At 52.3% G+C, this 13,783-nt stretch overlaps 1 protein-coding gene across 2 annotated transcripts in view; it reads left to right on the top strand.

The window, feature by feature from the left end:
* The window catches only part of GRIK3 (glutamate ionotropic receptor kainate type subunit 3), a gene marked incomplete at both ends in the record, with an annotated part of 233,971 nt that overhangs the window by 162,992 nt on the left and 57,196 nt on the right, over nucleotides 1-13,783 (top strand). For both annotated transcript variants that reach the window (XM_082614766.1, XM_082614765.1), the window contains 2 exons: nucleotides 1,418-1,599; nucleotides 3,982-4,035. In XM_082614766.1, coding sequence (XP_082470892.1) covers nucleotides 1,418-1,599; nucleotides 3,982-4,035 — 236 coding nt within the window. The remainder of the gene's footprint in view (nucleotides 1-1,417; nucleotides 1,600-3,981; nucleotides 4,036-13,783) is intronic.

Raw genomic sequence — 13,783 nt, 5'->3', positions numbered from 1 at the left:
TGATTGACCAGGCTGGGGCCAGATTCTGTGTCCCTGGAGTGGGGACAGATTCTGTGTCCCTGGAGTGGGGACTCTTGAGTCACATGGACTAAGCATGGGGGAGGAGTTGTTCCCCAAAGGAAAACCAGAGTGCTGTTAGCAGGGAAATGGAGCATGGCTGAGTGGACAATGTAGCCAGGATGCAGACACCGAGCCCTGAGTATGGGTGGGGAGCCCAGCAGGTAGGAGGGCATGGCCTGCTTGGGACCCTGGGCCTGTGCTTCCTCCACTCTTCCTGCAGTCGGTAGGAACAAGAGAGAACAGCAAGCAAGCTTGCTTCCAGGCTAAGCAGAGAGGAGTCAGCAAGAATGGACCTTGTACTAAGGATGGAAATGAACTTAATTAGACCTAAGCGAGCCATTTGTCTCCAAGAAGTGACATTCAGTTTTCCCTGGAAGTCCCCAGATTAAGTGGTTTTGCAAAATGCCAAGGTGGAGGATTTTTCAGTGTGGGGAGAAAAAAACACAGTAGTCAATCCAATTCTGGAAATTTGTGTTGAGCACAACTGAAGTGCCAGGCCCCGTGCTAGGGCATATGGAGACCCAGTCCCTAATGCTGAGGAATCTGTGACAGGACCAGGAGAGTGAGATGAGGCCAGAAGAGGCCAGTGCTGAAGGACGAGGCCACCGAGTTTCGGGGGAGAGGGGCAGGATGGGAGTGGGGTGGGGAGATCTTGTCTGGGCAGAGCAGTAGAGGTAGGCATCATGGAGGAGGTGGCTGCACTGAGCCCGGAAGAATGGTTAAGGTGTACGGGGGCAGCCTGCCCTTGGGGGTGGAGGCCGGGCACAAATACCACCTGGCCTTACCTGGTCCAACTGTTGGTACAGCTGAGCCTGGAGCCGCCACTTGGGCCGCATGCTGGAAGCAGGTTGCTGGGACTGTTTAGGAAGATTGTGTCCCATGCTTCACAGTGTTGCAGGGGGCAGGGGGAGGAGGAGTGGGGGGGCTCTGGTTCAGGCTCCATAAGTCTCTACACCGACTGAGTTAGAGAGGTGCAGGTGGGTGGACTCGGTGGGGATTCGCTAGCTGTCCGTGCCTGCTTTTGAATCTACAGGTGTGTACACACCTTTACCTACCTGTGTACACATGTGTTTATCAACCCAAGTGTATGTCCTGTCTGTGCATGTAAGCATGTGTTTGTATGTGCACACATGCCTGTGGGCATGTGCCAGCGTGCACAGCTGGGTGCACGTGTCTGTGCCGCAGTCTGCTAGTGCCTGTGTCTGCACATGCGTGGCTGAGTCCATGAACTTCTCTCCGTGGGCCGCATGTCAGTGTCCATGTGTGTCTGTAGACCTGTGGCCACACAAGTCTGTGGGTACCTGCAGCTAGGTATACGTGGGCTCACATGTGTCTTTTGTGCCCCGGGACCTCTCAGGGCTCATCCGACTGCAGGAGCTCATCATGGCCCCATCAAGGTACAACATCCGCCTGAAGATCCGCCAGCTCCCCCTTGACTCTGATGACTCGCGCCCGCTGCTCAAGGAGATGAAGCGAGGCCGGGAATTTCGCATTATCTTCGACTGCAGCCACACCATGGCCGCCCAGATCCTCAAGCAGGTGCGTGAGCACTGGCCAGCGGGAGGGATGGTTGGGATGTGCCTGCCACTTCTCCCACTCTCCCCCCCATTTCCCAAACACAGGCATGATGTCAGACAGATCCAAGTTCGACCTCTAGTCTGCCTCTTTCCTGCTGTATGACCTTGGGTGGTCACTTTGCCTCTGTGAGCCTCAGTTTCACCAGCAGCAAATTGGACACAGCGGTCTTGACACTCTGAGTTGGTGTGAGGATGGGATGAGACGAAGGATGAGCTGCCCCAGCCAAGCCTGGCGCACGGAGGGTGCTGAGTAAATGCTAGTTTCCACACCACCTCGGGGCAGGCGGGAGGCGGGGGCTGCGAGAGGGAATAGAACGCTGCGGGAAGCACGGAGAGGCCTGGGGGTCTCGGGAACAGCCCCCAGAGTTCCTCTTCCAGCCACTGATTCCCTGCAGCCCGTGGCACTCGGTGTCACTCTCCCATCACTGGAGGTGTATCGAAGCTCTGTGCACCATCTGCTCAGCTCCGCGGCAACGGCGGGGGAGGAGAAGGGCTCTCGGTCCTTGGCCACGCCTCCGTTCCCGACACAGCCCAGGGTGGCTTGCTGGGAACCAGGGCGAGCTCTGCCAGCCCCCTAAGAATCAAACAGCAAAATCGCTCACAGCCCCGCTCCGAGGGTACTGCAGCCGAAAACAAAACTACTCTGATTCGAACCAGTGCTTTGTGTAAAAGGCAATTATGTGGTCCCAGAAAGCGAACCTGGTGATTGGAGGAGGCATTCTGTGGGGCCTTGACCCATGACCCCGGGAGATGCTGGTGGCAGGGAAGGGTCACAGGGATGCAGGGGGAGAGGTGCTGAGCTGGCCAGGAATGTGTTCAAGGCCTGCCCCGCACACCCTGCAAGGGGCGCCCAAGCTGAACGGCAGCCTCTGTCTTCCCCCCGAGGAAGTCCCACCCCAGGACCCTTCACACAGGGGCTAAAAACTCATTGGAGAGCTTGAATCCTGCTTCTGCCCATGGGTGCTATATACCCAGGAGCAAGTGGCCCCGGAGTCATCCCCTGCTCTGTAGATGGAGTGAATGATCCCTCCCTCCCCTGGTTCTGGAGGATTCAGTGAGATGAGCCGAGGAAAGAGTTTATCCCAGTGCCCAGGGCACAGTCAGCATGGATGCGGCACATCTTTACACTCAGCGTGGAGGAAGTACATGCTCCCCAGAAATCCCTTAATCCTCAATGTCCCGGCCAACGGTGCCCAGTGCCTCCCTCCTCTTCCAGGCATGTGCCACTGAGTAATAAAGACAATCCCATCTTGGGCTCACTGAGGACTTACTCGGTGCCGGGTACACACACAGCTCCTCATTTATCGCCACCCTGGGAAGTGGGGGCGCTATCGTGCTCGGTTTCAGATGGGGAGACTGAGGCTCCGGGGGAAAGTAATGGGCCTGAGGTCATCCAGCCAGAAAGTCAGAATTCACTCCCCAGTTTGCTGACATGAAAACTCCTAGAATTGAAAATGAAGATTCTGTGCTCAGCCTGACACTGAACTGAACCAAGGTGAGCATGTCTGCGTCCTGAGGACTTCTTGAGCCTTTCACCTGCGAATGCGGGCTGTGAACCTCCAAGACCCGGAGGGAATGTGAAGCATGTTCAAAGTGTACTTGACCCAGTGACATTTCCTCCTGGAGCACTTTGTGGGCCCGCATTCTGAAGAACTCTGTAGCAAATGCATTATGGTCATTAGTATTATAGATTATAGGCTTCTAATAAAATACAATAGATTTCATGATGGTGTAGAATAATAATTCACAGCAGCCATGTGGCCAGCTGTGTGGCCAGCCAGGACCCAAGAAGCAGGGATGTGTCAGCCCTTCCGAGGGAGGCTCAGACTGAGGACAGACCCTCCTCGTCGGGCCTGGCTGGGCTGGTGGGAGCCGAGCTCCCACAGACATCTTTCTGGAGCCAGGACAGTGAGTTGAGCTGAGGAGAGTCAGGGCACTTGAGGAGGCGATGTTGGGCGGATTCCAGCAGCGTTTCTCCAAGTGTGGCAGGCCTGGCGATGCTTACTAAAAAGGCAAACCTGGCCCTGCAGAATTTGGAATCTTTGGAGAGTGTGGCCTAAGATTCTGCATTTTAATGTGTCACCCATGATTTTGCTGAACACTCCAGTGTGAAATCCACTGCTGTCTGCCAGCCAGTCATTTTCCCTGTCGGGAGGTGGTCTCAGAGGATGTCCCACTCCAAGCGGCCAGCGTCTCCCAACCCACCGCCAGCCTGTGCTGCCCCGGGTCCTCACCGCTCTCTCCCCCCTCCCTTCCCACCCTCCATCTCCCCCTGCCAGGGTGGAGAGCGGGAGGGGCTTCTCGGGTGTTCCCTGCAGGGTGCTGACACTTTGCTTTTCCGTAGGCCATGGCCATGGGCATGATGACCGAGTACTACCACTTCATCTTCACCACCCTGGTAACGTACCTCCGAGTTCTGGCACAGGTCGGGGTGGGGCTCCCTCAGAACAAGGTCAGTCCCGGGGGAGACAGTTGCATCAGCTAGGGGAGATTCAGGCTGGACTTGCTTCCTAAGGCTGTAGGTGTGGCCCCAGGCAAGGGCACAAATTTGTCTTTGTGGCCTGCCCACTTTGAGAAGTGACATCTTGTTGTGACTAAAGACAGGGACTCTAGAACCTGCCCGTGTGAACACAAGCCCCTGTGCTTGCCGGCTGTGAGATCTCGCAGAAATCATTTAACCTCCCTCAGTTTCTCCCTCTGCAAAATGGGCATGATCATGGCTCCTACCTCCTAGGATTGTTGTGAGAACTGAATGAGTTCGTGAACTAAAGCGCTGAGAGCAGTGCCTGCTCATGTGAAGGGCTGTTGTTATGACGATGACCCTTGGCCCCAGCCCACACGCCCCCACACAGGTCCCAGGCCTCAGGCCTCACGCAACAACGGGAGCTGCCACTTTGGATTCCTGTGACATCCACGCTCAGGTCTGCCCACTCATTATCAGCTGGGGCCAGCCCACCTGCGGGCTCCAGATGGGTCCTGTCCAAACCTTGAGAACAGGTAGGGCCATTTAAACCCATTAGGGTAATTAGTTGTGGTCTGAGATCAGCAGAATAAAGAGATCCCTGTGCTAAAGGGGCACCAACCCCCAGCCACCCTGCCTTGGAGCCAGATGCCCTGGATGTCACTGGGGCCCCAGGTGGACTCTTTTACCCAGCCCAGATCTGGGGCAAGTGACAACATCACTAAACATCCTGTGGCTGAAACAAGCTCCCGAAATCTGTGTCAGACTTGCCCCTGCAGTCTTGCAAGCCTCTAGCTGTGTTCCTTCGTTCATCCAGCACCCAGCTAACGTTCCTTACCCAGCACCTGTGTTCAGCTGAGCATCTCAAGACCACTGGCACTGAGGCCTGCCCTCAAGGAGCTCCCATCCTACCCAGTCTGCATCTCTATGTGTAACTCATTCGGCCGGCTTGTGCCATCACAAGCCATCACATCAGATGGCCACGGGGCACAGCAGAAGGAGACGCCGGGTGCCACAGAGCTGGTGGAAGGTGGGGAATTTCAGGCAGTCGTTACAGGAAAGAAGATGTTTGAACTGGACCTTGAAGGATCAGTAGGAGTTCACCAAGGAGAGAGAGGAAGGGCATTCCACATAGAAGGAACAGCATAAGCAAGGGCCAGGAGGCAGGTTAGCTCTTCAAGGCTCACTCTGGTTGATTGCCAGAGCCAGCTGTGTTCATCTCTTCCTGGCTCCACTTTCAGTCAGTGACATCATGCAGGTAGCTTGAGATTGGCCAAGGTGGGTGTATTCAGACCATAGAAGTTGGCAAATGCTACAAATAAGAGGTTCCTCCTCGCCATCCCCTGAGGGCTGGTTAGTAAGCATTTCCCAGCATACAACTGCTTGTTACCCTCTCTCCACCCCCAACCCTGTGCCCATGGCAGAGCTCAGCGGCCACCCTGCCCACTCTTCTGATCCAGAACCCAGACCTGGAGACCTGCCAGGAGCCTTGGTGGGAGAAAGGGATGCTGGAAGCTGGTGACTGAGACCAGGTATCTTCTGCCCTGGTCCCTTCTGGATTTCTATCCACCCAAGCTAGCTTCTCCCCTGGGAAAGTCATTGGAGGCTGGAGGATGAGGTCATCAGTTCCCCAATATTCCACCTCCGTATGGAGCTAGGAGCAGGGCAGAGGAGCAAGGCTGGGAAGGTGGGGTGGGGGGCACATTCCAGGCGCCCGAGGCTCTGTCTCCAGGCATGGCCGCCCTGGGCTCCTAGGGTGCTGAGTCCAACCTCTGGGCCCTTAGAGGTCCCCACCAGCCCTGTGCCAGCTCAGCACATTCTTCCCACACTTGCATCCTGCTGGCTCACCTCCCTGAGTCCTCACCGCTCTGAGCTGCTGTAACAAAGCCCTGGAGTCCATGTAGGAATAGACAAGGGAGGAGCAGGCAGACCTCCCGGGACGGCTGTGGTCCCCCTGCAGACCGTGCCCATCTCCCCTCCACATTACTTTCCAGCTCAGTGACAGGAGAGCAGGCCTTGGAGGCATAGATAAAGTTGAGAGTCCCTTTAGCACCAGGGACTGTGCACGTGGGCAGATTGCTTAGCTTCCCTGGGCCTCAGTTTCCTTGCCTCTAAAATGGGAATAATTTGTGGTGCCTCTGGGCTTCAGAGCCTTCATTTGGCCTCTTTTGGTTTCAAGGAGCAGAGCTCACTCAGGTAACCTCAAGTCACTAGAGACTCAAGAATGAACCACCAGGCCACAAGAGCAGATGTGGAGAGTGGTTCTGCATCCAGAGCAACCCTGGACATCACGAGAATTATGGTTCCAACCCTCTGCCCTGAGACTCAGCCAGGCTCTTCTGTTTCTCTCTCTCTGCCCATTGCTCCCTCCCCCTGCTCTCGGCCTCAGCTCCTTCCTCGCCGTCTCTGTTCCCTGGAAACTTCAGCTCATCACAGCTGCCCTGGGATCATCACACCCCAACTGACCATCCATTCTGCCTCTGCTGCTTCTCACCACCTCTTTCTCTGAGTGTTACCCACCTTCCCCAGGTCAAATTTCAGACTGATCAAGCACCAGCCAGTGCTTCTCAACAGGGCACTATATAGGCATTTGAGGCTGGACATTTAATCCTTCCGGAATGTCTTGCCCACTATAGAATGTTTAGCATCCCTGTCCCTGCTCACTAATTTCCAGGCTTGGTGACAAATAAATAAATGCCATCCACACATTTTCAAATGTCCCCAGGATAGGGGCTGAGTCATCAGCCAGATTGTAGCAACCCCCCTTGGGAGGTGACCACTCCTTGGCTGGTCAGCCGAGGTCTGGCAGTAGGGGTCAGAGTACAATGGGCTCACAGAATCTAAGTCATGGCCACCAAGCAGAAGGTCCAGGGCACTGGGAGAACCCTTCAGAAGCGGCAGGAACAAAATCCACAGATCTCATTCACCCACCCTGAGTACTGACCCCTCATCCACTGTGTCCACACAGGGCCTGTGGTTAAGTCCTCTTTGTGCTTTGCTTCCGGTCTTAGCTCTGGACAGTCAATTAAAAGCATCTCTGCCTGGCTCGTGCCCTCATTCCAAGGCCAGAGGGAGTGTCTCCTCAGGGAGCTCTCAGCCCTGAGGCCCGACCTGACCTTCTAGACAAGACTCTGGAGGAGGCACCACCCCAGTACGCCAGTGGCTCTCCCCATTAATGCCAGTGCCAGTGTGGGGTCAGGGTTGGACTTCTCGGAAGGAGGGGCCGGGCAGTATCCTTGCACCCTGGGGCAGTATCCTAGCCCAAGAGAGTGTCTGCTTTCCCTACTTTTTTATGGGTTTTTTTTTTTTTTTTGGTCACACCGCGCAGCATGCGGTGTATCAGTTGCCAACCAGGGATCTAACCTGTAACCCTTGCAATGGAAGCACAGAGTCTTAACCACTGAACCACCAGGGAAGTCCCTGCTTTCCTTACTTTTACATTTCCTTAATTCAGTCATTCATATACTCACTTATCCAGCAGGCATATACATATGCTCTCAAGGTCCCAGGTACCAAGCTAGGCACTTGAGTGAGACGGGGTGTCTAGAGATGGATCCAACACAAAGCTCACCAGCTGGTAGGCTTCCTTTGTGCACATAAGGATCAAGGACAGTGCCCAGTTTACCTCTATATCTCCAGTGCCCAAATAGCACCTGGAATACAGTAGGTGCTCATTAATGCCTGAATGAATGAATGAATATAATACAAAGTAGAAAGTAATCAGTGAAATTAACATCCTCATCATAGCAACAGTGACGTCCACCAACTCTGGTGCCAGTCCGCCTGAGTTAGAATCGAGATTCTTCCACTTCCTTGGGCAAGTTACTTCGTGTCACTCTATCTCATTCCCCATCTCTAAAATGGCCACAAGAACAGTACCATCTCACAGGACTCTTATGCTGAGCATTAAGCGAGTATGTTGACATCAGTAAAGCACTAAGGAAATGTTATTTAGTACTATGTAAGAGTTAAATTGATTAATTAAATAATTCCTGCTTATATATTTTATGTGCTCAGTATACCCCATCTCATCCAAAATTCTGAACAACTCTCCAAGGGAGGATGACTTTCCCAATTTTACAGAAAAGTAGAAACTGAGGCTCAAAGAGGTCACTCAGTAAAAAAGGAGCAGAACAAGGATTTTGACCAGCCGGGACCTATCCAGCTCCAAAGCCCTCTGCTGAAGCTCGTGCCGAGAGCCGCATGCAGTGTTGCCTGGCTTCCTCTGACTGGCTCCGGCTCAGATTCCACAGGCTGTGATGGTCCAGACATCACGTGATTGACACTAATGCGGGGAACAAAGCCTCCACAAATCTCAGCGGCACCCACACTTCACAGGTTCCAAAGCCCTTTCTCCACATCGCTGATTTTCCTCTTCACAGGGCAGTTTGTGCTCCCCATTAATTGATGGGGAAACCTGGGACCAGAGAGGTTGAGTGAACTGCCTAGAGTCTCCCAGCAGATCAGTGATAAAAGCCTTGGCTCCTGACTTCTGTTCCAGCCCACTGCCCTTCCTCCCCATGCCTCTCTGAGGGTCAGGAAGAGCCGATCCTTCCAGAGAGGCACAGTCCCTGCAATACAAATAGTTCTGCAGTGGAATATGTGTGTGTGTTGGGGGGTTGGGCTGCAGCGGGTACCAGGGTATCTCCCAGCAGCTCCCCATATGCCAGGGCATCAGCTATGTCGCCTGGGTCCCCATGTCCTGCTTCCGGCTCCAGCTCCAGGTTCCTCCTTCCAGCCCCATTGGCTTGAGAGTCTACCTCATGATTGTGCATGTTTGTGCCCATTGGTCCATCGTGGCTGTATGTGGGAGGGCAGTGGCATTTGGCATTTATCGCCTTCCCTTTAGGAAACCCACGTCACCAATTCTTTGTGTCTAAAAAATTCTCCAAACTTGCTTCTCCCATGCAGAAGACATTTTAATTACCCCAGCTGCCATTATCTGTTCCAGCCAGCTTTGAGCCATTCCCAGATAACCCCGTGTTAATCAGCCCCAGCTGAGCCCCTGGTACATGTCATGTGTAGGTAAAAGCCTGGAGGTGAAAAAAGAATTATAATAAATTAATAGATAAGCAATCACAATTAATGCCGCTTCCCGGCAATAGCAGTTATATCATGGGAAAGATATTTTCATCTGTCATTCCTTAAGGCGATGTTTTCCGAGCTTCAGCTTCTACCCAGTCAGACCCATGGGGTGCTAATGAATTAGTCTATTATGTTATGCTGAATGTTTCTAAAAGGTCCCTCGTTGATACTGAATTCAATGTGTCAACATTTGGCATGGCGAACAGCAACTTTTTGCCAAGCGGCAAGGTTGTGCACAGTTCACTGTGTACAGCACATGGGGTCTCAGCCCAGGGCAGTTTGGACAAAAAATTGGAGCTGGACAAAGAGGCCTCTTTTCCAGCTCCGCATTATCACTGCCCTCATGTCACAGGCATGGTAGTACTCAGTGCCACAAGCCCTACAGCACTTTGCAGCTAAGTACAGGCTCAGGGTAACAGGGATGAAGGTGACTCCAGCAGTGACACCCCATCGTGCCCCCTCCCAGGCTGCGATTGGCCACAGCCACTGTGTGAGTGTCAGCCAACTCAGTGCTGCATCTGGAAACCGGAAGGGCTGATGTCGCCAGCACCCGAGCCCCCACCGAAGCCAGAGATGCTGCCCTGGTGTTTAGTCCTCAGGGAAGCGAGCTGAGTCACGGAGGCTCTAGGCAGGCTCATGTTGGGCATCTTTCAGGCCTTAGGTATCAGGTCAACACTGAATTGGAGAAGAGGCTGAGCCCCGTGCAGAGGTAGAGGGAGGAGGGCGCCCCCTGGAGGCAGAGCTCAGCTTCTCTTCAGTGGCCCCAGCAGTTCAGCTCTGGCCCCAAACTTGCATACCCTACAAAGCATAATCCCTCCATCTCCCCAGATCCACCTCCTTCAAAGGCAGTTTAGGGAAGCTCTCTTGTCTCTAAAGCAGTACCCTTGAGGGGCTCATCCTCCACTTCAGGCAATTTGCCAAACCACTCCTAACTTGTAGCCCCATAGAAATCTCCCCCTGAGAGGAGGTTGTAAAACACTAGCCTCTCCATTCCAGGCTCTTCCCAGTGCTGTTTAGGTGCCCTAGGGAGCTACCCAGCTGGCTGACCCTTCTTTCCACTTTGGGTGATGGGAGCCCAGGGGCTCCTGGGGGAGACAGATGCAGACATGGACAGTTGTTATCAGTGGGGTGAAAGCAAAGAGGTCCCAAGATAAGAGCAGAAGCGCCCTTGACCCACCCTATTGTGTGTGAGTGTAGACTAGTAGTCAGGGGAGGCTTCCCAAAAGAGGTGACAAGCTGAATCTCAGAGTGAGCCCACCCAAGGAGGATTGAGAAGACAGGCATTGCAGCCCGGGGATAGAGCACACACAAAGACACTGGCTTAGAGAAGCTGAATGATGGGGGCAGGGGCCAGCGAGGAATGGGGAAGGGGGACAAAAGAAGTTTGGTGTTCCTGGGGCAAATATGAGAGGGGGGTGGGAAGAAAAGTGAGGCCAGAGGGGTGGAGAGCCTTGCAAACTGTACTAAGGAACTTGTGCTTCATTCTAAAAAGGCAAGAAGGAGCCATTGAAATATGCCAAGCAGGGGAGTGACAAGGTTGAGTTTATTCTTCAGAAAGACCCCTCTGAATGCTGCGTGGTGGGTGACTGAGATATCCAGGGGTGGGAACCAAGGGCTGGTCACAGGACAGAGGGAGGGCTCGGGAGCTGGTGGCCTGGGTTTGACGCCATTGCTCCCCAGCTGTGTAACCTTGAGCAAAAGACCTAACCTCTCTGTGACTCAGTTCCTTCCTCTAAAATGGGTGATAATAACACCCTTCTTGTAAGGTGAAAATGTGAATTAAGCGAGTTAATACACCTAAGGCACACAGAAACTGTTCTGAGGTTTATAGGTACTCAGTAGATGTTAGCTCCTTGCGATTGTTTTTGTATTGTCAAGAGAGGTAAGTCAGGAGGATGCAACTCATGTCTTCTCCTCTCTTCCAATAACCCAGTCATGTCCCTGGGGGCTGAGTCCAATAGCTGTCACAACCTGCTGCCAGAGAAGGCAGAATATGAATGTTTGTCAGCACTTCCGTGGTGTCTACCGTGCACCAGACACATTCTAAGTACATCTATTAACCCGTCTCTTCCTCATGACAACCCTATATGGCAGGCACTATTATCATCCCCATTTTGCAGATGAGGCAACTGAGGAAAGGAGATTAGATGGCCTGGTCTTATGGTCTGTGCTCATAACCATCACCTGGGCTGCCTAGTGAGCTGTTCTCAGGGAGGAACTGTGGGAAGAGAGACCTCCTTCCAATGTGTTTCCCCCCTCTCCCTCTGATTCAACAGGTCTCCCCGTCTAAGCCCAGACGCTCTCTGTGTGTTTCCCAGTTAGGAGTAATAGCTTAGATTAGCGGCTCCTCAAAACACAGATTGAGGCCCCACCCCACATTCTCTATGACCCATACTTTCCAAAAAATGCTCCAAAAACAACTCTGGTGCATATCTTGTGCTTGACAACCACTGGGGACATAAAGCACGGGGATTTTTAAATAGGACAGACACGGTGTACTAGTAAATGTGTACAACCAGCTGTCCAAAAAGGGGGAAACCCAGATATGTAGTGCTTGCCAGTTTTCATGGTGTCAATACTCCCACCAAGGCCAATATCAAGCTACCAATGAATGTCACTGAGTGCAGAGTCAAGAGGAAGGCTGACGTTTAGCTCTTACAAGCCATTTCAACCCAGCTCCAACATACCACTGAGATGGACCTGGGTACGGTTTCTGCGCTGCCTTCATGAGCTCTATGACCTTAGGCAAGTCACCTCACCCCTCTGGCCCTGTTTCCTCCTCTCTAAAAAGGGAATACTATTAAATACCTACTTTATAGGGGATTGTGAAGATGAGATGATACACTCCATTCGTGGGGCTGAGCACACTGCCCACCCTCCACTCCCCAATGAGATTGGAGCCGCAGAGACACCCTCTGGTCAATTCCATGGAGACTCCTCCATCTACTCCCGCCCAGCCCCTCCCCCATCCCAAATCCTGGCTTTGAATCAGGGCCTTATTTGTTTGGGCAAGGCTGAGACTGGACTTTCTTGCTTGGGCTCAAATCTGCTCCCAGCCTCTCCCCTAATCCCTAAACCCTTAAAGAGGAAACCAACACAGTGTATTCCAGACGGAGGCCAGCTGGAGATACAGGAGGAACAGCAGGAGATCAGCACGAATTAGGAACATCTCAGAGACCAGAGGAAGCCAGCACGGTGTAAAAGAGCTGCTCTGTGGGCTCCAGGTTTTATCCCTCATTATCTTTCCGTGAGCCATCATTGATTTAACTGAAGCTGGGACTGTGATGGGGCCAGATGTTACTCCTGACGGCTGCAGCCATGGAGAGACAAGTACACTGTCCCCGGCCACTCTGTCCCAGCATGGGAGAGAGTGACTGAGTTGAGGGACCCGGGAAAGAGGATGGGCGGTGGGGGGGGCAGAATGGAAGGCAGCTGGATGAGAGGAGAGTGCGCAAAAGAATAGACAATGGATGAGGAGGAGCTCAGACCTGAAGACTCACTTTCTTCACTAGTGGGACGAGGCCCGTCTAGATTGTTGACATAACATGTTTCAAAAAGTAACCTAAGTGTCCATCAACAGATGCACGGATAAAGAAGATGTGGCACATATATACAATGGAATATTACTCAGCCATAAAAAGAAACGAAATTGAGATATTTGTAATGAGGTGGATGGACCTAGAGTCTGTCATACAGAGTGAAGTAAGTCAGAAAGAGAAAAACAAATACCGTATGCTAACACATATATATGGAATCTAAGAAAAAAAATGGTCATGAAGAACCTAGGGGCAAGACGGGAATAAAGACACAGACCTACTAGAGCACGGACTTGAGGACACGGGGAGGGGGAAGAGTAAGCTGGGACAAAGTGCGAGAGTGGCATGGACATGTATACACTATGAAATGTTAAATAGATAGCGAGTGGGAAGCAGCTGCATAGCACAGGGAGATCATCAGCTCAGTGCTTTGTGACCACCTAGAGGGGTGGGATAGGGAGGGTGGGAGGGAGGGAGACGCAAGAGGGAAGAGATATGGGAACATATGTATATGTATAACTGATTCACTTTGTTATAAAGCAGAAACTAACACACCATTGTAAAGCAATTATACTCCAATAAAGATGTTAAAAAAAATTTTAAACATACAATTACCATACGACCCAGCAATAGTAATAAAGACCTATGTTCATCAAAAAAAAAAAAAAAGTAACACGACTCTTATGCAAATATAGAATGAACACGTGTGAAAGATGTATTCAAGTCGTGAACAAAGGAACCAGCAGGATGACAACGCTGGCTCAAAGAGCATTTGAAGGATTGAGTATTTATAGGTATTTGGTGTAGGGGGAACATAAAATAAGATGGCTAAGTTAGACACAAAAATGGATTAGTATTCTACAGGGCAATAAAACCACCACCTCGGGGATTATCTTTTCTATGGGCAAAAATCTACGTATTAGCTCAGAATCTGGGCCTTGAACCGGTAGCCGACAGTGAAGTCAAACCCGGGTGCATTCTCCCGGAGAACTGCACAACCCCGGAGGGCCTGGTAAGCGATGCTTCTATGTGACATTGAAAGGACGCACTGCTCTCCGTCTGCC

The sequence above is a fragment of the Mesoplodon mirus genome (genome assembly GCF_964341445.2).
Source record: "Mesoplodon mirus genome assembly, chromosome: 3".
NCBI lineage: Eukaryota > Metazoa > Chordata > Mammalia > Artiodactyla > Ziphiidae > Mesoplodon > Mesoplodon mirus.
The sequence above is the reverse complement of the archived record's forward strand: the minus strand, read 5'-3'. Positions and strand labels throughout refer to the sequence as shown.